The sequence below is a fragment of the Herpailurus yagouaroundi genome, unplaced genomic scaffold (genome assembly GCF_014898765.1).
Source record: "Herpailurus yagouaroundi ecotype Mexico unplaced genomic scaffold, PumYag 511, whole genome shotgun sequence".
Classification (NCBI taxonomy): domain Eukaryota; kingdom Metazoa; phylum Chordata; class Mammalia; order Carnivora; family Felidae; genus Herpailurus; species Herpailurus yagouaroundi.
The window spans coordinates 831,770-853,952 of NW_024412728.1; the positions used below are offsets into that span (position 1 = coordinate 831,770).

The following is a 22,183-nucleotide window of genomic DNA, read 5'->3' on the forward strand; positions in this document are numbered from 1 at the left end:
TTATCCATTCATTGGTTGATGGATATTTTAGCTCTTCCTATAATTTGGCTACTGTTGAAAGTGGTCCTATATACACTGGGGTACGTGTGCCCCTATGAATCAGCACTCCTGTTTCCTTTGGATAAATTTCTAGTAGTGCTATTGCTGGGTCATAGGGTAGTTCTATTTTTAATTTTTTGAGCAATCTCCACATTGTTTTCCAGAGTGGCTGCACGAGTTTGCATTCCCACCAACAGTGCAAGAGAGTTCCCGTTTCTCCGCATCCTCACCAGTGTCTTTTGCTTCCTGAGTTGTTAATTTTAGCCACTCTGACCAGTGTGAGGTGGTATCTCAGTGTGGTTTTGATTTGTATTTCCCTGATGATGAGTAATGTTGAGCATCTTTTCATGTGGAGCACTTCTATATATTGATTAAGGGTGTCTGCAAATTTGCCCAGATCCTTTTTTATTTGTCTAAAATCTTGCAAGGAAAATAGAATATGGACCTTCGAAGGGCGAAATTCACCATGAGGTACTTCAGTCAATGAATGTGCCTTCTTTTCAGGGGGAAAATTTCTCATCCCTGGGAATCCTGGATAAGAAGGACATGAAAGTCTAGTAGGTGGCTTTTCCTGAGAAGAGGCCTCAGGGGGCGAGTCTGCAAGTACTGGCCCTTCTGGATCTCTTGAAGGGGCTGGGAGGCTGACACCTCACTTACAGGTCTTACATAAGTCTGCGTGGGCCTGTAAAACAAAGAAGACTTGCACATAAGGAACTTCTGACCATTTATCCTCTCTTTTACAATATAGATATAATTGTAAGATAGTATTGTACTGACTACTTCCCTCAGGAGGCCAGGATTCTCCCTCCTCCAGGCTATACTGAAGCCAAGCCTGGGAGCAAAAAAAACTTCATGCACTTTTTTTTTTTTTTGAGGATTTGTGGATCAAATCTTTCCCAGATTTTTAGGACACATTCCAGAGGAGTCCCCGTGGAGAAAGGTTTGTTTCCCATCTCATGATTCCTGTAGGAGTCTGTACCTATTAAAGAGGTGACTATGAAGGCATCCCTACCTATCAGCTCTCCCTTTTAGAATCAAGGTGTCCCTTGATCTGCCTTCCCCAAAGTGAGAGAATGGCCTAACACCTTGGGTTGAAGAAGGATTGGGCCAGCGGAAGTAGCCATTGTGACCCACTGCTTTAGCCCCAACCCAACCCTTCTTTCCCTCCTCTGGATCTTTCTAAATATTTTAAACCTTGAGTTTGGCGAGGTTAGTGATTCAAGACTTGTTATTTGTAAAGGTTACAGGTGCAAGCAAACAACTGGGGTGATTATGGGGAGGGATATTCTGCTTATAGAGGAAGCTTCCCTGGGCTATGACCCTCCAGGGCTGGTCTCTATCCTTTTACATGTCTTGGGTGCCCAATGGAGACCATAGGGCACAGTCAGAATGCTGAATTTCCAGTCCTTGTGTGAACCCCCCCTCCATGAACCTTTTATGTAGCAGAGAAAGTCACTCATGACCTCATTCTTTGGAGATCCCTTTGTTGAGCCCTCATTTCTTGGTTGTGCTAATTTGCTTACACCCTCAGGTCATGGAATCTAGTCCATTCAGTCAATTATTTCCTTGCCTCACACCCAAACACTCTTCCATCCTATATGTCTGATGTCCTATCAGCAGATGGGCCCCAATTGAAGGGTGTAATCCTCAAGACTTAGCAGCACTATAGTTCCTGACTTTTTCTTGTTGAAACAAGAAAGCCTCAGCAGGTGGTAGATCTGTGCTCCCATTATTAATGTTTAAAACCCAGGGGAGGGGCGCCTGGGTGGCTCAGTCTGTTAAGTATCTGATTTTTTGTCCACCGCTTTCTCTCCCTCAACTCCGCGCACCTCCCTCCTGCCAAGCCGTCTCCCTCCAACTGTGGAAATCCTTCTGCTGCTCAGATCAATTTTCTGAGTGTTCCAAGTAATCTGACCTCAATACAGCTGTGTTTGAGGGACATGGGAAGCCCAGGGTCCCTCTACTTCTCTGCCATCTTAACTCCTTCCCAGGAGAGCTATTTAAAATGCATGCTCAAGGGCACCTGGGTGGCTCAGTCGGTTGAGCGTCCAACTTCAGACTTCACTTTAGGTCACGATCTCACAGTTTGTGGGTTCGAGCCCCGCGTCGGGATCTGTGCTGACAGCTCAGGGTCTGGAGCGTGCTTCAGATTCTGTGTCTCCCTCTGTCTCTGTTCCTCCCCCACTCCTGCTCTGTCTCTCAAAATGAAAAAAATAAAAATAAAATGCATGCTCTTTAGTAGCATAGAAGTAATAACAAGAGAATCAGGTAAAAAGTAATGTAGGTTGCCTCTGAGGTTCAGAAAATGGGGGGACATGGAAGATTGGGGACATCTATCTTGATAAGAAGCCTTATAAAAGTATTTGATTTTTTAAAATATGTATCCATTTGGCAAAAATAAAAAAAAACATCTGGGTATGTGAGAGACTGGACTCAGGAATTGTTCTATGAGTGCCAATGAGATTGGACAATGGTTGGAAGGAGAGATGGGATAGAGTGCTGGATTTTTATGGGAGGGTTTTGTTTTGATTTATGTAGTTTCATTTAACTTTTTTAAAAGGGAAGAATTACAGCATGTTTGTATGAAGGGTGGATGAGCCAGTAGAGAGGGGGAAATGGATGATGCAGGTAAGTGAGGGGTCAATGTGTGCCCAAACTGAGGGACAGCCTTAGACAGGAGGGGACCCTCCACCAACACTGTTGGGAAGGTGAGGGCACACATGCAGATGTGAGGGGGTATTTCTGGGGGGAGATGGTACCGTTATTTTTTAATTCTTTTTTTAAAAGTTTATTTATTTAAGTAATCTCTACACCAATGTGGGGCTCCAGCTCACAACTCAACTTGGAGTTCAAGAGTCACATGAGCTGAGCCAGCCAGGCACCCCATTCTGAGTCCTTTTCTTTTTTTTTTTTTTTAAATTTTTTTTTCAACGTTTATTTATTTTTGGGACAGAGAGAGACAGAGCATGAACGGGGGAGGGGCAGAGAGAGAGGGAGACACAGAATCGGAAACAGGCTCCAGGCTCTGAGCCATCAGCCCAGAGCCTGACGCGGGGCTCGAACTCACGGACCGCGAGATCGTGACCTGGCTGAAGTCGGACGCCTAACCGACTGCGCCACCCAGGCGCCCCTCTGAGTCCTTTTCTGACTGAAAAAAAAAAATGCTCATCACCTCAGGGTGGGTGGGAGCAGGAAGGGGGTGGAGGAGACTGAGAAGGGAGGAGAAAGTGAGAAGCAGCCCTCTCAGGAGGGATGACAGTGAGCTGACTGGGGAAATGGCATCTGGAGAGAGCAGAACTGGGGCCCCTGAGCTGTGTGCTCACCACCTTAGAGAGAGTTCAAGTAGCAGGAGAATCTATAATAGAATAAAATGCAACGAGATCTTTCTGGTGAGAAGATTTCAATCATTTTTACTTTGTCATTTATACTTTTAACATTTTATAATTTATATTCAGTGAATATGTATTATAATCAGAAAAAAATCTATATTTAAAATTTTCAGAAGGAAAGGAGATGAATAGAAAAATACATTTAGAAATTTGAGAGAGGACAGAAAATGACTGAAGGGAATAAAAGTAATACCATATCCACTGCACACATCAGCTGTGATCTAAGAGGGACTCAAAAGCCTGTTTTACTCCAAACACGCTCCCACAGAGTGACAGGGTGCTTTGGGGTCAGGCATGTACTCCAGAAACCTCCATTAGAGGAGATGATGTAGAGAAGAAAGTCATCATTGTGGTCAGCAGCACACAGTAGCAGAAGCAGCAGCATATTACCACTGACTGTAGTACCAGAAATTGTGTTAAATACATTACAAACACTATTGCTCACCTGTTTAATTCTCAGATTATTTACGGACAGGGAACTGAGCCCTACGGAGCTTTAAGTAGCTCTGCCCTATGTCATGGCTTGTCAGAGCAGCCCTAGGATATGAGTCCAAGTCTATCTGATTCCGAGACTCAGGCTCTTTATGTCTGGAGTACAGTTGACTCTTCAACAACATGGGTTTGACCTATACAGGTCTACTTATATGTAGATTTTTTTGGATAAATACAGTACAGTACTATAAATGTATTTTCTCTTCCTTATGATTTTCTTAGTAACATTTTATTTTCTCTAGATTATTTTATTTTAAGAATATACTATGATACATATAGGGGCACCCAGGTGGCTCAGTCGGTCAAGCAACCGACTTCGGCTTAGGTGATGATCTTGCTGTTCATCAGTTTGAGCCCCACATTGGGCTCACTGCTGTCAGTCAGCACAGAGCCTACTTGGGATGCTCTGTCCCCCTCTCTCTGCCTATTCCCCGCTTGCGCTCTCCCCCAAATAAAAAAGAAAAAGAAAAAAAGAATATACTATGATACATAGAATATACAAAATATGTGTTACTTCACCATTTATGTATATATAAGACTTTCAGACAACAGTAGGCTATTAGTAGCTATGTTTTGGGGGAGTCAGAAGTTACAGGCAGATTTTTGACTGAGCAGAGGTTGGGGCCCCTCACCCCACCTTGTTCAGGGGTCAACTGTATTTTATTTTTATAGAGAATGGCCACAGTTATTGCTCATTTTCACATTCCAAGGCCTGCACTAAGTGTTTCATGTTCATGATCCCATATCACTCTTATATATAAGCCCAGCCTATGCCCTATGAGGCTAGATGGACTTAGAGCATCAGTGCATTCCCATTTTATTTTTTAAAAACATTTATTGGGGTGCCTGGGTGGCGCAGTCGGTTAAGCGTCCGACTTCAGCCAGGTCACGATCTCGCGGTCCGTGAGTTCGAGCCCCGCGTCAGGCTCTGGGCTGATGGCTCAGAGCCTGGAACCTGTTTCCGATTCTGTGTCTCCCTCCCTCTCTGCCCGTCCCCCGTTCATGCTCTGTCTCTCTCTGTCCCAAAAATAAATAAAAACATTGAAAAAAAATTTATTTATTTTTGAGAGACAGAGAGGCAGTACGAGTCGGGGAGGGGAAGAGAGAGAGAGGGAAACAGAGAATTTGAAGCAGGCTCTAGGCTCTGAGCTGTCAGCACAGAGCCCAACATGGGGCTTGAATCCATGAACCATGAGATCATAAACTGAGTTGAAGTCGTCCACTTAACTGACTGAGTCACCCAGGTGCCCCAGTGCATTCCCCTTTTATTATTATTATTATTATTATTATTATTATTATTTTAATTTTATGTATCTTTAAAAATACTTTTGTTTTTAAATTTACATCCAAGTTAGTTAGCATATAGTGCTGTAATGGTTTCAGAAGTTGATTCCAGTGATTCATCTGATTCATCTGATTCGCCCATTCTCCCACCCACAAGCCCTCCAGCAACCTTCAGTTTGTTCTCTATATTTGAGTCTCTTATGCTTTGTCCCCCTCCCTGTTTTTATATTATTTTGCTTCCCTTCCATTATGTTCATCTATTTTGTATCTTAAATTCCTCATATGAGTGAAGTCATATATTTGTCTTTGACTGACTAATTTTGCTTGGCATAATACCCTCTAGTTCCATTCCACATTGTTGCAAATGGCAAGATTTCATTCTTTTTGGTTGCCAAGTAATACTCCATTGTATATATACACACCACATCTCCTTTATCCATTCATTCATCTGTCTATGGACATTTGGGCTTTTTCCATACATTGGTTATTGTCGATAGCACTGCTATAAACATTGGGGTGCATGTGCCCCTTCGAAACAGCATACCTGTATCCCTTGGATAAATACCTAGTAGTGTATTGCTGGGATGTAAGGTAGTTCTAGAGTAGCTACACCAGTTTGTACTCCCACCAGCTGTGCAAGAGAATTCCCCTATCTCTGCATCCTCTCTAACATCTGTAATTTCCTGAGTTGTTAATTTTTGCCTTTTTGATGGGTGTGAGGCGATATCCCATTGTGGTTTTGACTTGTATTTCCCTGATGATGAGTGATGTTGAGCATGTTTTCATGTGTCTGTTAGCCATCTGGATGTCTTCTTTGGAGAAGTGTCTGTTCGTGTCTTCTTCCCATTTCTTCACTAGGTTATTTGTTTTTTTGGGTGTTGAGTTTGATAAATTTTGAATACTAAATTTATAAATTTTGGATACTAACAATTTTTCTGATATGTCATTTGCAAATATCTTCTCCCATTCTGTTGGTTGCCTTTTAGTTTTGCTGATCATTTCCTTCACCATGCAGAAGTCTTTATCTTGATGAGGTCCCAATAGTTTGTTTTTGCTTTTGTTTCCCTTGCCTTACGTGTTAAGAAGCTGGTGTGGCCAAGGTCAAAGAGGTTTTTGCCTACTTTCTCCTCTAGGATTTTCTTCCTGTATTGCAGTTAGGTCTTTCATCCATTTTGAGTTTATTTTTGTGTGTGACATAAGAAAGTGGTCCAGGTTCATTCTGCATGCCCTGTACAGTTTTTCCAACACCACTTGCTGAAAAGACTGTCTTTATTCCATTGGGTATTCTTTCAAAGATTAGTTTGCCATACATTTGTGGGTACATTTCTGGGTTCTCCATTCTGTTCCATTGACCTATGTGTCTGTTTTTGTGCCAGTACCATACTGTCTTGATGATTACAGCTTTGTAATAAACCTTGAAGTCCAGGATTGTTGTGCTCCAGCTTAGGGTTTGTTTTTTTTTAAATTTTTTTAGGGTTGCTTTGGCTTTTTGGGATCTTCTGTGGTTCCATGCAAATTTTAGGATTGTTTGTTCTAGCTCTGTGAAGAATGCTGGTGTTATTTTGATAGAGATTGCATCGAATGTATAGATTGCTTTGGGTAGTATTGACATTTTAACAATATTTATTCTTTCAATCCAGGTGCATGGAATATTTTTCTATTTTTTTGTGTGTGTCTTCTTCAATTTTTTTCATAAACTTTCTATAGTTTTCCGTGTATAGATTTTTCACCTTTTTGGTTAGGTTTATTCCTTAAGTATTTTATGGGTTTTGGTGCTATTGTAAAAGGGATTGATTCCTTGACTTCTCTTTCTTTTTCTTTATTATTGGTATATAGAAATGCAACTGGTTTCTGCACATTGATTTTAAATCCTGTGATTTTGCTGAATTCATGGATCAGTTCTAGCAGTTTTTTGGTGTAATCTTTTGGGTTTTCCATATGGAGTATCATGTCATATGCGAAGGGTGAAAGTTTGACTTCTTCCTTGCCAATTTGGATACATTTTATTCCTTTGTGTTTTCTGACTGCCGAGGCTAGGACTTTCACTACTATGTTGAATAACAGTGGTGAGAGTGGACATTCCTGTCATGTTCCTGACTTTAGGGGGAAAGCTCTCAGTTTTCCCCCACTGATGATGATATTAGTGGTAGGCCTTTCATATATGGCTTTTATGATCTTGAGATATGATCCTTCTATTCCTACTTTCTTGAGGGTTTTTATCAAGAAAGGGTGCTGTATTTCGTCAAATGCTTTTTCTGCATCTATTGAGAGGACCATGTGGTTATTGTCCTTTCTTTTATTGATGTGATGTATCACATTGATTGTTTTGCAGATATTGAACCAGCCCTGCATCCCAAGTATAAATCCCACTTGGTCGTGGTGAATTCTTTTAATGTATTGCTGGATCCAGTGGGCTAGTATCTTGTTGAGAATTGTTGCATCTGTATTCATCAGGGAAATTGGTCTGTAGTTCCCTTTTTTAGTGGAGTCTTTGGTTTTGGAATCAAGGCAATGCTGGCTTCATAGAATGAGTTTGGAAGTTTTCCTTCCATTTCTATTTTTTGGAACAGCTTCAAAAGTCTAGGTGTTAACTCTTCTTTAAATGTTTGGTAGAATTCCCCTGAAAATCCATCTGGCCCTGGACTCTTGTTTTTTGGAGATTTTTAATTACTAATTCGATTTCTTTACTGGTTATGGGTCTGTTCAAGTTTTCTATTCTTGTTTCGGTTTTGGTAGTTTATATGTTTCTTGGAATTTTCCCATTTCTTCCAGATCGCCCAATTTATTGGCATATAATTGCTGATAATAGTCTCTCGTTATTGTTTGTAGTTCTGCAGTGTTGGTTGTGATCTCTCCTCTTTCATTCTTGATTTTATTTTTGGGGGCCCTTTTCTTTTTCTTTTTGATCAAACTGGCTAGGGGTTTATCAATTTTGTTAATTCTTTCAAAGAACCAACTCTTGGTTTTATTGATCTGTTCTACTGTTTTGTTTTGTTTTTTGTTTGATAGCATTGATTTTTGTTGTAATCTTTATTATTTCCTGCATTCTGCTGGTTTTAGGTTTTATTTACTGTTCTTTTTCCAGCTCTTTAAGGTGTAAGTTAAGGTTGTGTATCTGAGACCTTTCTTTCTTCTTTAGAAAGGCCTGGATTCTATATACTTCCCTCTCATGGCCACCTTTGCTGCGTCCCATAGGTTTTTGGCTGTGATGTTATCATTTTCATTGGCTTCCCTGTACTTTTTAATTTCCTCTTTAACTTCTCGATTAGCCCATTTATTCTTTAGTAGGATATTCTTTAGTCTCCAAGTATTTGTTGTATTTCCAATTTTTTTTCATCTGGTTGATTTCAACTCTCATAGCGTTGTGGTCTGAAAATACATGCAAGATATGATCTTGATATTTTTGTACTTGTTGAGGGCTGAATTGTGGCCCAGTATGTGATCTATTCTGGAGAATATTCCATGTGCACTCTAGAAGAATGTGTATTCTGCTGCTTTAGGATGAAATATTTTGAATATATCTGTTAAGTCTATGTAGTCCAGTGTGTCATTCAAAGCCTTTGTTTCCTTGTTGATTTTCTGCCTAGATGATCTGTCCATTGTTGTAAGTAGGATGTTGAAGTCCCCTACTATTATGGTATTATCAATGAGTTTCTTTATATTTGTGATTCATTGATTTATATATTTGGGTTTTCTATGTTGGGGGCATAAAGGTTTACAATTGTTAGGTCTTCTTGGTGGAAAACCCCTTAATTAGGATATAATGCCCTTCTTCATCTCTTGTTACAGTCTTTATTTTAAATTCTAGATTGTATGATATAAGTATGGTTACTTTGGCTTTCTTTTGGCAACCATTAGCATGGTAGATGGTTCTCCATCCCCTTACTTTCTATCTGAAGGTGTCTTTAGGTCTAAAATGGGTCTCTTGTAAACAGCATATAGATGGATCTTATTTTCTTATCCATTCTGTTACCCTACGTCTTTTGATTGAAGTGTTTAGTCCATTGACATTTAGAGTGAGTACCGAAAGATATGAATTTATTGCCATTGTGTTGCCTATAGAGTTGGAGTTTCTGGTGGTGTTCTCTGGTCCTTTCTGGTCTGTTACTGTTTTGTTTTGTTTTGTTTTGTTTTGTTTTGTTTTGTTTTGTCTTTTCTCCCCTCAGAGACTCCCCCTTAAAATTTCTTTAATGGTCACAAACTCCTTTAGTTTTTGTTTGTCTGGGAGACTCTATCTCTCCTTACATTTTGAATGACATCCTTCCTGGATAAAGAATTCTGACTGCATATTTTCCCCATTCAGCCCTTTGAATATATCCTGCCACTCCTTTCTTGCCTGCCATGTTTCTGCAGATAGGTTTGCTGCAAACCTAATCTGTCTTCCCTTGTAAGTTAAGGACTTCTTTTTCCCTTGCTGCTTTCATGATTCTTTCCTTGTCTGTGTATTTTGTGAACTTGACTATGATATGCCATGTTGATGGGCAGTTTTTGTTGAAACTAATGGGAGTTCTCTGAGTTTCCTGGATTTTGATGTCTGTTTCTCCAGGTTAGGAAAGTTTTCCACTCTGATTTGTTGACATAAACTTTCTACCCCTTTTTCTCTCTCTTCATCTTCTGAGACCTCTATGTTTCATGTTATTCATTTTTAATGAGTCACTGAGTTATCTAATTCTTATATCATGCTCTTTTGCCTTAATTTTCTTCTTTTTTCTGCTTCATTATTCTCCATAAGTTTGTCCTCTATATCGTTGATTCGCTTCTCTGCTTCATCCATCCTTGCTGCCATAGCATCCACTTGAGATTGCATGTCAGTTATAACATTTTTAATTTCATCCTGACTAGATTTTACTTCCTTTATCTCTGCAGAAAGGGATCCTATGCTTTTTTTCAACCCCAGCTAGTATTCTTATTATCATGATTCTAAATTCTGGTTCAGACATCTTGCTTTTATGTGTGTTGATTAAGTCCCTGGCTGTCATTTATTTCTGTTCTTTTTTGGGGGTGAATTTCATCATTTTGGAGGAAGAAAAAGAATTAATAAAATTAAAATTAAAATTAAAATTAAAAACAACTAACTGATGCTAGATCCTAGATGTGTTCTGCTCTGGTTGTTGAAAGAACTTGGTATAACAGAGAAAAACAGGAAAGAAAAAAAAGGAAAAAAGTAAAAAAAAGGTAAGAAAACGTTTGAAAACTTAAAAAATGAATACAATAAAATAGGATAAAATGAAATGATGAAAGTAAAATAGAATAAAGAAATTTACAAGAAATTAAAAATATAGTAGAAAAATATTAAAGAGAAATATTTTTTATAAAAGCAGAAAATAAAAATATTTTTTTCTCTTTCTGTATTTAAGAATAAGAAAAGGAAAAAAATACCAGTGAACAGAATTAATAAGATTGAAATTACATCCAGTTTCCCCCAGAAGTCAAACTATGAAGCACTTTATAGTCTGTAAACTAAGCAGGCAGAGAGACTTGTGTTCCTTTAGAGCATGGGTGGTGCAGTTGGATGGGGCTTGGTGTAATGGCTCTATACTCCACTAGATGGAGCTTCTTAGCTTAGTGGGGTGGATTGTTGTGGCATCTGTACATGTGTATGTGCCTGCCCAGAAAAGCTGAAAATGGTGTTTCCCAGCTACCCAGTCTTTAGCATCAGAACTCTGTCCTCTCATTGACTGGCAGTCAAGCATCCCTCCTTTGTCTCTGGCTTCCATCCACTCCCCACTTTTACACTGTCCACAACCAAGCCATCAGCCCGCCAGGTGGCACCTCCCTCCTGAATTTTATCTCAGATGGGGCTGTGTCTCCAAACCCCTCACTTCTGATGGCCCTGCAGCTTTGACCTGCTCCAACCCTCTGGAGGAGGGTCTCAGCAAGCAATGGCTGGGTGCCAGCCCACCCCCGAGGAATGTTCCCATGATTAAGTAGCAGCAGCATTTCAGGGATTATGGTAAATCACAACACACATCTGGCATGAGGCTTCGCCACCCTCTAATGTCCTTGTTCCAACACCAGCAAATGTGACTGTTCTCTGGGGTCCACTGGGGCCTTTGCCTATAGGGAGGCCACATAGCCTCTACCAAATGTCCTCTCAGCAGGGGAACTGTCTCTCCCAGTGTGGCCTGAGGACCCCTCAGACCTTGCTATCTGCTCCTGGGGGTTTGTCTTTCCCACCAGAGCTCCACCAGGAATCAAGCTATGGAGTTTCAGACTCTGCACTCCCCTGTTTATAGAGTCCTAGTGCTATTTAAACCATTTCCTTTCTCCTTTCTCCTTTCTCCATTTCTTGGTCAGTCCCTTATGGGTGTTTCCACTCTTTCTCTTTCTCTTCAGCTGCTTTCAGGGGGAGTGCTTTTCCTGTACTCTGCCCCCGTCTCTGTCCTCTCTCTGCAAGAAAAAGCAGCTCCCTACCCTTCCCAGCTTCTCTCTCCCCTAGTTTACCTTTTGTGCTGTGTATCTACTGAGTTCTGTGGCTCAAGTTATGCAGATTGTTGTGTTAATCCTCAGATCAATTTTCTAGGTGTGCAAGATGGTTTGGTATTGATTTGGCTGCATTTCAGGGATGAGAGAAGTAGAAAACTTCCATGCTGCTCCACCATCTGGGTGCATCTCTCTCAGTGCATTCCCATTTTAGATCACACAAGTGATATGAATTCCATTGAGAATCCCCACGAGAGCATTTTCTTCATTAATCTGTATCTAGAGAGAGAGTGTGTGTATGTGTATGTGTATGTGTATGTGTATGTGTACGTGTGTGTGTGTGTTGGGGGGGTTGTATAATATGTGTGTTTCCAACTAGAGTCCCCATTCAGAGTTAGGGGCATTTGGCTTATCAGGAAAACAGTGCAGATGACAGACTATATATCTCTGTACTCTTCTCTCCCATTAACTATCAGAGAGCACTGGATACATCTCAAATGGGCACCCAGGTGTCCCCTCTCCCTGACTCTCCACCCTTCGTTCCTTGTTTACTCACATCTTCAACTTTCCAGCTTTATTCTGCTGCTTCATTTAATGCTTGCTCACAAGCAGCAATTTCCATTTTCCTAGGTCTCCATGTTCCTCACAGTAGACACCTTCAAGAAAAATTATCCTCTTTCAAGCTGGTGTGGATTGTCACTCACAACACAGCACTGATTGCAGAGAAAGCCTCACCCCCAGTGAGTGAGGGGAGGTGTATAAGGGGTGAAAAGGGCAAGGAATTCCAACCTTCCACATCCCAACAACCTTATAAATTGGGGGATTATTACTCTCAGTTTATAGATCAAGTAAGCTTAGTAATGATAAGTGATTTGCCTAAATCTTACAGAAGTATTAAAGGCCACATTCAAATTCAGACCAGTCTTACCCCAAAATCCATTTCCCCCTCATTCCTCATCCCTCGTGAGCCAATATTACTGGCAGCAACCAGGGAAGAAACTTCCTGTGTATGTGTAGGTGTTCCTAGAATTTCTATATAAGAAGGGCTTTGGAGCAGCAATCTGGCTGGAACAGAGTGTGGCTAAGAGAGTTGTCTTGAAGTTGCATTTGCTGAGAAAGCTTGTGCTATTTACTTAGAAAGTTTTGCTTATTTGGGGTAGCGTAGGGGAAAGCTGATAGAGATCATGGTGGTGGAGGCAATAAACCCTCTCAAGATACCCCCTGGCTTCTCCATTGTGCTTTTGAATCTTTTATTAAGTGTGTACATCCTATTTCCAATGATATTGAAGAATCTAGTCGATAGGAGACAGAGTGGGCTCACTAATCAGAGGACTGTGATTCCCAGTAGGTCCTCATCACCTGAGTCCATTAGGAGTGACAATGAAGAGCTGGAAGTGCTGGGCCCCCATGCCTGGGTTCCAGGAAAAGGAACTTAGTTTTTCCTTCATCTCCTGTGACCCAGTTCCTTATAGAGGTCAAGTAGCATCTTTCTCTTCTTTTGGGGGCTTGGTCATTTGCTGCTTTCTTGTCAGTACTGTGATGATTTTAAGAAGATGGTTTTTGTGTTTTGCATTGCATTTTTAGCTGTTTTCAGTGGGCAATTTTTCCATATGATAGTCCACCTTTTTCATAAATGAAAAATCAAAGGCAAGATGGTTCAGGATAAAGATCACTGGTCCTAGAGTACAAAATCAGAACCTGTGTTTTAACACATAATTTGTTAAGTGTTTTACAAGTGCATGGGATTTTAATGTTTATTTTTTGAAAAGATAATTCTTGCACACACACAAGGAAATTACAAAAGATATGTAAGAAATACATATGTCACACTGTTCATACATCGCATGACATTCTCCAGCCACCCAGGTCATCTACCCAGAAACTACCACAGTTAGCAATTTCTTACTTCTCTTCCCAGAAAACTAAATCTATGTGCTAATGTATATTCTTAAGCAAATAAAAGAGCTGAAGCCACATAGCTTTGGAGAACATATCTGCAAATCACATAAGTGAAAAAGTACTTGTATCCAGAATATATAAACAACCCCTAAAGCTCAACAATAAGAAAACAACCTAATTAAAAAATGGGCAAAAGATCTGAAGACACCTCGCAAAGAAGTATACAGATGGTGAATAAGTACATGAAATGATGTTCAACAATAATGCGATACCACACACACCTATTAAAGTGACAAAACTAGGGGAACCTGGATGGCTCAGTCAGTTAAACCTCAGACACTGGGGAGCCTTCTTGGAATTCTCTTCCTCGTTCTCTTTCTTTCTCTCTCTCTGCCCCTCCTCCATTCATGCATGTGCATGCATGTATGCCCTCTCTCTCAAAATGAATAAACTTAAAAAAATTAAAATGGCAAAACTAAAAAAAAAAAAAACAAAAAAAACTGGTGGTACCTATTGCTGGAAAGCATGTGGAGCAGCATGAATGCTCATTCATTACTGGTAGTAATGTAAAATATGGTACAAACATTTTGGAAGACAGTTTGGAATTTTTTTTAAGTTTATTTATTTTCAGAGAGAGCAAGCATGAGCAGGGGAGGGGCAGAGAGAAGGAGAGACAGAATCCTAAGCAGGGTCGTTGATATCTGCACAGAGCCCAATTTGGGGCTGGAACTCACAAACCTGTGAGATCATAACCTGAGCTGAGATCAAGAGTCAGATGCTAAATGGACTGAGTAACCAAGGCGCCCCTGGAAGTTTTTTTATTTTGTTTTGTTTTGCTTTGTTTTGTTTATAAACAGCAATGTAGGGGTGCCTGGATGATTCAGTCAGTTGAGCATCTGACTCTTGGTTTCAGCTCAGGTCATGATCTCATAGTTCGTGAGTTTGAGCCCCACGGCGGGCTCTGCATTGGCAGTATTGGAGCCTGCCTGGAATTCTCCTTTTCCCTCTCTCTCTGCCCCTCCCCTGCTTGTGCTGTCTCAAAAATAAACATTAAAAAAAAAAAAAGCAACATAGACTTTCCATATGACCCAGCAATTCTACTCCTAGTCTGAAAGTTTATATTTACAAAAAATCTGCAGGTGGATGTTTATAGCAGCTTTATTCATGATCACCAAAAACTAGAAACAGTAGATGAATGGACAAAACAAACTGTGGTATATATCTGTACCATGAAAAACTATTAAGTGATCAAAAGGGATAAGCTATCAATCCATGTCACAACATGGATGAATCTTAAGTGCATTTTGCTAAGTGAAAGTAGTATGAGAAGGTTATATGTTGTAGGATTCCATTTATGTGATATTCTAGATAAAGCAAAACTTGGGGGGGGGGCAGGGAAGATCAGTGACTACCTAGGGTTTGCAAAGGGTAGGGTTGACTAGTTGGAGCACAGAGATTTTAGGACCATGAAGCTATCCAGTATGGTTCTGTAGGGATGGATACACAAACCTATTCATGTATCAAAACCATAAAACAGGGGCACCTGGATGGTTTATTGACTTCTGACTTTAGCTCAGGTCATGATCTCAGGGTCTGAGTTCAAGCCCTTCATCAGGCTCACTGCTGTCAGCACAGAGGCTGCTTAGGATTCTCTGTCTCCCCTTTCTCTGCCCCTCTCCTTATTCTCTCTCTCTCTAATATATATATATGTGCATGTGTGTATATATATTACATGGACATATATATATTACATGAAACTGTATGACTGAAGACGAAAGGAACTGTACATAAATAAGCACAGGTTAACAATTCTGAAATGATTGTAAACGTATGCTGGGATTGACACTAAAAGAATTGGTGGACTGTGCGAGCCAAGTTTCTTGTTATGGAAGGATACAGATAAACAAAGGGTGAGGCTATACGGATAGAAACATGTATGTATAGGCCGAGTGGGCAGGCAAGACTGCGCCCAGGTTTCATGGCGCCCTTTGACATCAGCCGCGCCTTAGGCGGGAGGGTGTAAGGGGAGCGGTGGCTCAAATGGCTGCCTCTCTCCATCCCAGCGGCACCCGCGGCTTTCGGGCCCAGCAACCTGAAATAAAAACAGAAAAAGAAAACGCTTTAAAATCTTAGAAAAGGAGAGAGAGGGAAAAGTCAATCTCCTCCGAAAACCCGCGGGAAGTCATTTTGCCTCTTCCCGCCTGTCCCAGCCGCTGCAGCCACACCTTGGCGTCTGTCGGTCCCGGTCGGTGGGTCAGAGTGGTGAGCAGCCAGCCTACCCAGGCCCACGCGCCTCTGCTCTGGCAGTCCGGTCACGCCTCGTGGCCGCCCCTCTGGCGCTCCAAATGTCTGCCCTGCGTTTTTCTGCTGGGCCCCCAGTGGGAGGCGGCTGCGTGCTCTCCAGTTAGCTCCAACCAATATTTGGTTTCCCCCTCTTCCCCTGGCTGCTGTAATCTTAAACTGCCAAAGCTTAGAGAAACGCATGCCCTCCCCCAGCCCCCGCCCAGGCCACCGTGAGAACCATTTGGTGGCCTCTTTAAGAATTTTTATAATTTGGAGAAGAGTCTCTGTTTTAATACGTTATTTTTTCTGTTTTTGAAATTGGAGCTTTATTATTATTAATGTTTATTTATTTTTGAGAGAGAGACAGAGTGTGAGCCGGGTAGAGACAGAGAGAGAGGGAAACAGAATTGGAAGTAGGCTCCAGGCTCTAAGATGTCAACACAGAGCCTGATGCTGGGCTCAAACTCACTAACCACAGGATCATGATCTGAGCTGAAGTCCCACGCTTAACTGACTCAGCCACCCAGGCACCCCTAAAATTTGGAACTTTAGACCAGGACAGCCTGCAAATTACAAACTCCCAGAGAGGGCTATATTGTTTTTGAGAGCCTTTTGTCTTGGCTTGTCACTCTCCCGTGAGCTATCTCTGAACTCCTCTTTCCAGTCCTCTGTCTCCCTGAGCCTAACCCAGTGTCTCTTAGCTTCACTTTGCCATCTGTCACTGGGTAGCCACATCTCTGAGAAGAGCCCTCCTTGTCCAGTGTGGTCCCTCAAAGTTTTCCCCACGGGGCTTGGGGTGGTGGGGGTGGGGGAGATGAACACTGAGGCTAGCAGGTAGGTACCCCACAGCCTCCCTGTTCCATGGGTGACCTGCATTTGGACATCACTGAGGCCATGCTCTATGAAGAGTTCAGTCCTGCGGGGCCTGAGCTGTCCATCCAGGTCTTTGGATACATGACTACCAGCCGCTCTCTGGGTTATGCCTATGTCAACTTCCAGTGGCCTGCTGATGCCAAGGCAGACACCCTGAACTTTGATGTGATTAAGGGAAAGCCAATTCACATCATGTGGTCTCAGAGGGATTCTTCTCTGAAGAAACCTGGGGTGGGAAACATCTTCATTAAGTACCTGGACAAATCTATACATAAAAAGGCATTTTATGATACTTTTTCTGCTTTCGGAAACATTCTGTTTTGAAAGGTGGTGTGTGAGGAGAACAGCTTTAAGGGTTATGAATTTGCCCATTTCAAGACCCAAGAGGCTGCTGACAAGGCCATCGAGAAGATGAACGGCATGTTCTTCAATGACAGCAAAGTGTTTGTGGGCAGATTCAAGTTGTGAAAAAATCGGGAAGCCGAGCTTGGAGCCAAAGCCAAGGAATTCACCAATGTTTATATCAAAAACTTTGGGGAAGAGGTTGATAATGATAGCCTGAAAGAGTAGTTAGGCAGTTTGGTAAGATCCTACATATCAAGATGATGAGTGATCCTAGTGAGAAATGAAGAGTTTGGCCTTGTGAGTTACAAAAAAGACGAGGATGCCAATAAGGCTATCAAAAAAATGAATGGATAATAAATCAGTGGGAAAATCATTTTTGTAAGCTGTGCACAGAAGAAAGTGGAATGGCAGGCTGAGTTAAAACAGACATTTGAAAAGCTCAAATGAGAGAATTAGTCGATATCAGGGGGTAAATCTCTACATTAATAACTTGGATGACACCACTGATTACGAGAAATTAAGAAGAGTTTTATCCTCTTTTTAAAGTTTATTTTTCTTATATAAAAACAGGGAGGGGGACAAAACATAAGAGACTCTTAAATATGGAGAACAGAGGATTACTGGAAGGGTTGTGGGAGGTGGGACGGGCTAAATGGGTAAGGGGTGTTAAGGAATCTACTCCTGAAATTATTGTTGCACTATATGCTAACTTGGATGTAAATTTAAAAATTAATTATTAATTTAAAAAAGAATAAAAATGCTATTATCTTGTTAGGATTTGGGGACAAGGATATAATAAAACATAATAATAGTAAAAAAAAAGTTTATTTTTATTTATTTTGAGAGAGAGAACAAGCAGAGGAGGGGCAGAGAGAGGAAGACAGAATCCCAAGCAGGCTTTGTGCTGTCAGCATAAAGCTCAACAGGAGGAAGGGAGGGGGTTGAACTCACCAACCGTGACATCATGACCTAAGTCAAAGTCAAGAGTCAGATGCTTAACCAACTGAGCCGCCCAGGTGCCCCAAGAGTTTTCTCCTTTTGGATCAATCACCAGTGCTAAGGTAATGCTGGAGGGTTTGGCTTTGCTTATTTCCTAAAGAGGCAACCAAAGTAGTCAATGAGATGAATGGATGCACCCTGGGCTCCAAGCCACTGTTATGTGGCTTCCCAGAGGAAGTCAGAGGGAAGAGGCTCACCTGACCAATCTGTATATGCAGCAGGTGGTTGGAATGAGAGCTCTTCCCGCCAATGCCATCTTAAATCAGTTTCAGCCTGCAGCTCATGGTTACTTTGTGCCAGCATTTCCAACAGGCTCAGAGAAGACCTCCGTACTCTACACCCCATATCAGCACAGATGAGGTTTAATTCATGCTGGCAACAAGGTGGGAGACCTCAAGGCTTCCAAGGAATGCCAAGTGCTATCTGCCAGGCTGGACCTTGTCCAGCTCTTCACCATTTGGCTACAACTGGTAATGCTCTGGCCTTTTGTGACCCCTGGGGTCTGAGTGCCCAGACCCCTTGGTGGGGCTGGTGCCACCCAGTAAGGGCTGACTGCTGCCAGTCTGAAGGTGTTCCTGTAACTGTGCAGATCTCAGCACCTTGTACTGCTGTTGCTGCTGCTCCTTGGGCTGCTGCACCTTACAAATACACCTCCAGTGTCTGTAGCCCTAATCCTGCCATCCAGCCTCTGCAGGGACCCCAGCCTATGGCCCATGTGCAGGAGTAGGAACCCCTGACTGCTTCCATGCTGACTGCACACTCCCCCTCCTCCCTGCTCCCCGGGAACAGAAGCACATGCTGAGATAATGTTTGTTCCCACTCATCCAAACAGTGCATTCAAACTTGGCTGGAAAGATTGTAGGAATGCTGCTGAAGGTTGACAGCTTTGAGCTGCTGCACAAGCGGGAGTCCCCCAAGTCTCTCTGCTTCAAGGTGGATGAAGCCGTGGTGGTTCTACAACCTTATCATGCCAAGAAACAAGCTGCCCAGAAGGTGGGTGCTGTTGCTGGTTCTACCTCTTAGACAAGGAAAAACTGATTCAAAAGCCAAATAATCCTTCATGAAAGGTTTGAAGGCTCAAGGTTTGAAGATTTCCTAGTTTGTTCTACGGACCTCAACAGTAAAAACAGAAAATTGGAAATTCAATAGGTCATTTTATATCAAAAGGTCAATTATGAAGTACCTAGAAATTTTCACTTAAAGGAAGATATTCTCTGGGTTCTGCTATGGCCCCGACTTTCTGCCCTGCACCCCCCCCCCATTGTGGGTTTTATTTTTTTCCCCCAGGAATTGGTTTTATTTGATGTACCCAAATTTCTCAATAAAGAAAAAAATCTCCATATAGATGTAATGCCAGAATGTAATAAGTGCTCAAAAAATAAAATCATGGTGGGGTGGGGCACCTGGCTCAGTTGGTGGAGCATGCAACTCTTGGTCTTGGTATTGTGAGGTCAAACCCCACACTGTGTGCAGAGATTCCTTAAAAATAAAAAAAATCTTAAAAAAAAACGAAAAAAAAAAAAAAACACATGGGGACTCAGGAGACAGCAGGAAGAACTCCCAATGGTCAAAACCAGAACAATTTTACAAACAAAATAAAGAAATATTAAATTATAGGCCAAAGTATAAAATAAATATCCATGAGTCCACAGTGATATAAATGACCCAATGGAAAGGATAGATAAATCTCCCATACAGAAGAATTCAAAATAATTTATGTGGATACTCTGCCCTGAAGAAAGTGGACCATAATTCCTTGCCCATAATGACTTATTTCCAGGGTGTGGTATGGAAAGAGACAAGTAAAAAGTAACTTTATAGCATAGAAACCTGGGAAACACTGGCCTGGTAAAGTGAGATGAAGAGTGAACCCCAAAAGACACGTCTATGCCTTAATCCCCAGAATCTGTGAATGGCAAATTCTTTGGAAAAATGGTCTTTGCCATTTTTAAGTTATTTTGCCATATTTAAGTTAAAGATCTTGAGATGAGGAGATTGTCCTGGATTCTTCAGGTGGACATTATATTCAAAGACAAATGGCCTTGTAACAGACACAGAAGAAACATAAGGAAGGTGATATGAAGAAGGAGGCGGAGATCTGAGTAGTGCAGTCTCAAGCCAAAGAATGCCCAGGAGTGCTGGGCAGCTGCCAGAAGCTAGAAGACACAAGGAATGGAGCATCCAGAGCATCCAGAGAGAGGACAGTCTTGTTGACACTTTGATCTCAGAATTCAGGCTTCCAAAACTGTGATAGAATAATTTTCTGTTGTTTTAAGCCAATGAATGTGTGGTACTTTGTTTCAGTTGTCACAGGAAACAGTGATAAATCAAGTTGGTATTATGTGTCTTTGATATGTTGTGAGAATGGCACTTCACCTGTCCCCAAACCCATATACCCTGTGATCAAAACTTCAACTGAACTCGAGAGAGATTCTACTGTATACCTCACCAGTACTCCTTAAAAATGTCAAGGTTATAAAACAAAACAAAACAAAAAAACAAACCAGGAAAATCTGAGAAACTGTCATAGTCAGAGGAAGCTAAGGAGACATGAAAGGGACCAAATGATAGAATCCAGGAAAGGAGGGGTGCCTGGCTGGCTCAGTCAGAAGAACATGGAACTCTTGATCTCTGGGTTGAGTTCCAGCTCCAAGTTAGGTGTAGAGATTACTAAAAACAAACAACAAACAAACTTAAAGGAGAAAAAAAAAAAAAAAAAAAAAAAAAGAATCCAGGAAAGGAAAAAGGACACTAGGGAAAAGCTAATGAAATCCAAATAAAGAATGCCATTTAGTTAATAATGTATCAGTATTGCTTCGTTAGGTATGAAAAATGTACCATGGTAATAGGTTAAAAATAGGGGAAATAAATGTGGGATGTATGGAAATTCTTTATTATCTTTGCAACTTCTCTGTAAATCTAAAACTATTCTAAAATAAAAGGTTTATTTTAAAAAAGGACACCCAGGAAAAGGATAGGGAGAAGAAAACATCTATTTTTCCATTTACCTGTGTGTTGCTACTGCAGGGCAGTAGAGAAGGGTTGTGGGAGAATATATGGAAACTTCAGAGGCAGGGCAAGGCTGCAGAGCGCTCCTCTACGATCCCTGTCCCACCCCCAGCCAGAGCCCTGTGGAGTCCAGGGGTGCCCAGAAGGCTGCTTCTTCATCGAGCTCCCCGCCCCCGCCGCGCATTTGTTGCCCAGGCTCCAGGTTAGCCCCCTCAGCCGGACTCGACAAACACCAGTCCTTCCCCGCGGCAATGCAGAATCGGAGAGCGGCAGCGCCCCCGTGTGGCACAGAGCTGAGGACAGAAGCCCTGGGCTCCCCCCTTGACCTGCTCAGCCAGGACTTCCCCAGAGCCACCCTAGGCTTCCAACAAGTGCACAGAGCTTTGTAAGCATGGAGGAGCCCCATCCTGTGCCAAGTTCAGGGTGTGAAGTGTTTCCCAAATTCCACAATCACATAGATGTTTCCTCCTTGCTGAACGACTGTGAACAGCCTTCAGGGCAGAAGAAGGTCTGTAGGCTGTATTAGCTGGGTCCCAGGTCCATGATGGATCCCACATAGAGGGTACCCCAGTCCTCAATTCCTCAGACTCCTGGAATGAGACTTTGGACTCTCTAGTCCCTGACACTTGTTTGGCTGATACTTCCAGAAATGAAGGCATTGCTAGGAATCAACCAGGTGATTTTCTCCATGCCTAGTATGGCAGGGCTGAGGGCAGGACATGGCATAGGAGCTGCAGACTAAATTCAGTTACAAAGAGATCCACAATGAGACTGAGTGGGGCATTCACCAAATATCCACCCCAAGATCCCAGGGAAGTCCCTCTGTGACTGTTCAGAACTTTAGGGCCCAGGCATCCCACTACCATTCCCCTGGACACCAAGGGTGAACCCACCTCCCATGTCAGACCACCCACTCTCATAGTCTGGATAGCAGCCCTTCTCCAACAGGAGAGTTCAGGATCTGCCTCTTTTCCTTTTCATGGACCTAAGCAGACATGAATCTACTGTCTCTACCACCTCAGGCTTTCCTCCCTGCCACAACCAATTTCTGAAATTGAAGGTCTTGCAGTTCTAAATCCAAATCTAATGTCTGTTTCTGCAAACTAACCAGCGATTTGGGGGTCATGGCTAGGGGAGGGTCCACAGGG

The 22,183-nt window shown here is 42.0% G+C and overlaps 1 protein-coding gene and 2 pseudogenes across 1 annotated transcript in view; 2 read left to right on the plus strand and 1 right to left on the minus strand.

Moving 5' to 3' along the window:
* The window catches only part of LOC121023103 (elongation factor 1-alpha 1-like), a 32,154-nt gene extending 16,144 nt beyond the window's left edge, over window positions 1-16,010 (minus strand). The window contains 2 exon segments of the mRNA XM_040464796.1: window positions 15,496-15,618; window positions 15,718-16,010. Of these exon segments, the coding sequence (XP_040320730.1) occupies window positions 15,496-15,618; window positions 15,718-16,010 (416 nt within the window).
* A 617-nt stretch (window positions 16,011-16,627) lies between these two features.
* On the plus strand, window positions 16,628-17,636 carry LOC121023121 (polyadenylate-binding protein 4-like; annotated as a pseudogene).
* Window positions 17,637-18,037: 401 nt separating this feature from the next.
* Window positions 18,038-20,541, plus strand: LOC121023104 (polyadenylate-binding protein 4-like; annotated as a pseudogene).
* Window positions 20,542-22,183: the final 1,642 nt, after the last annotated feature.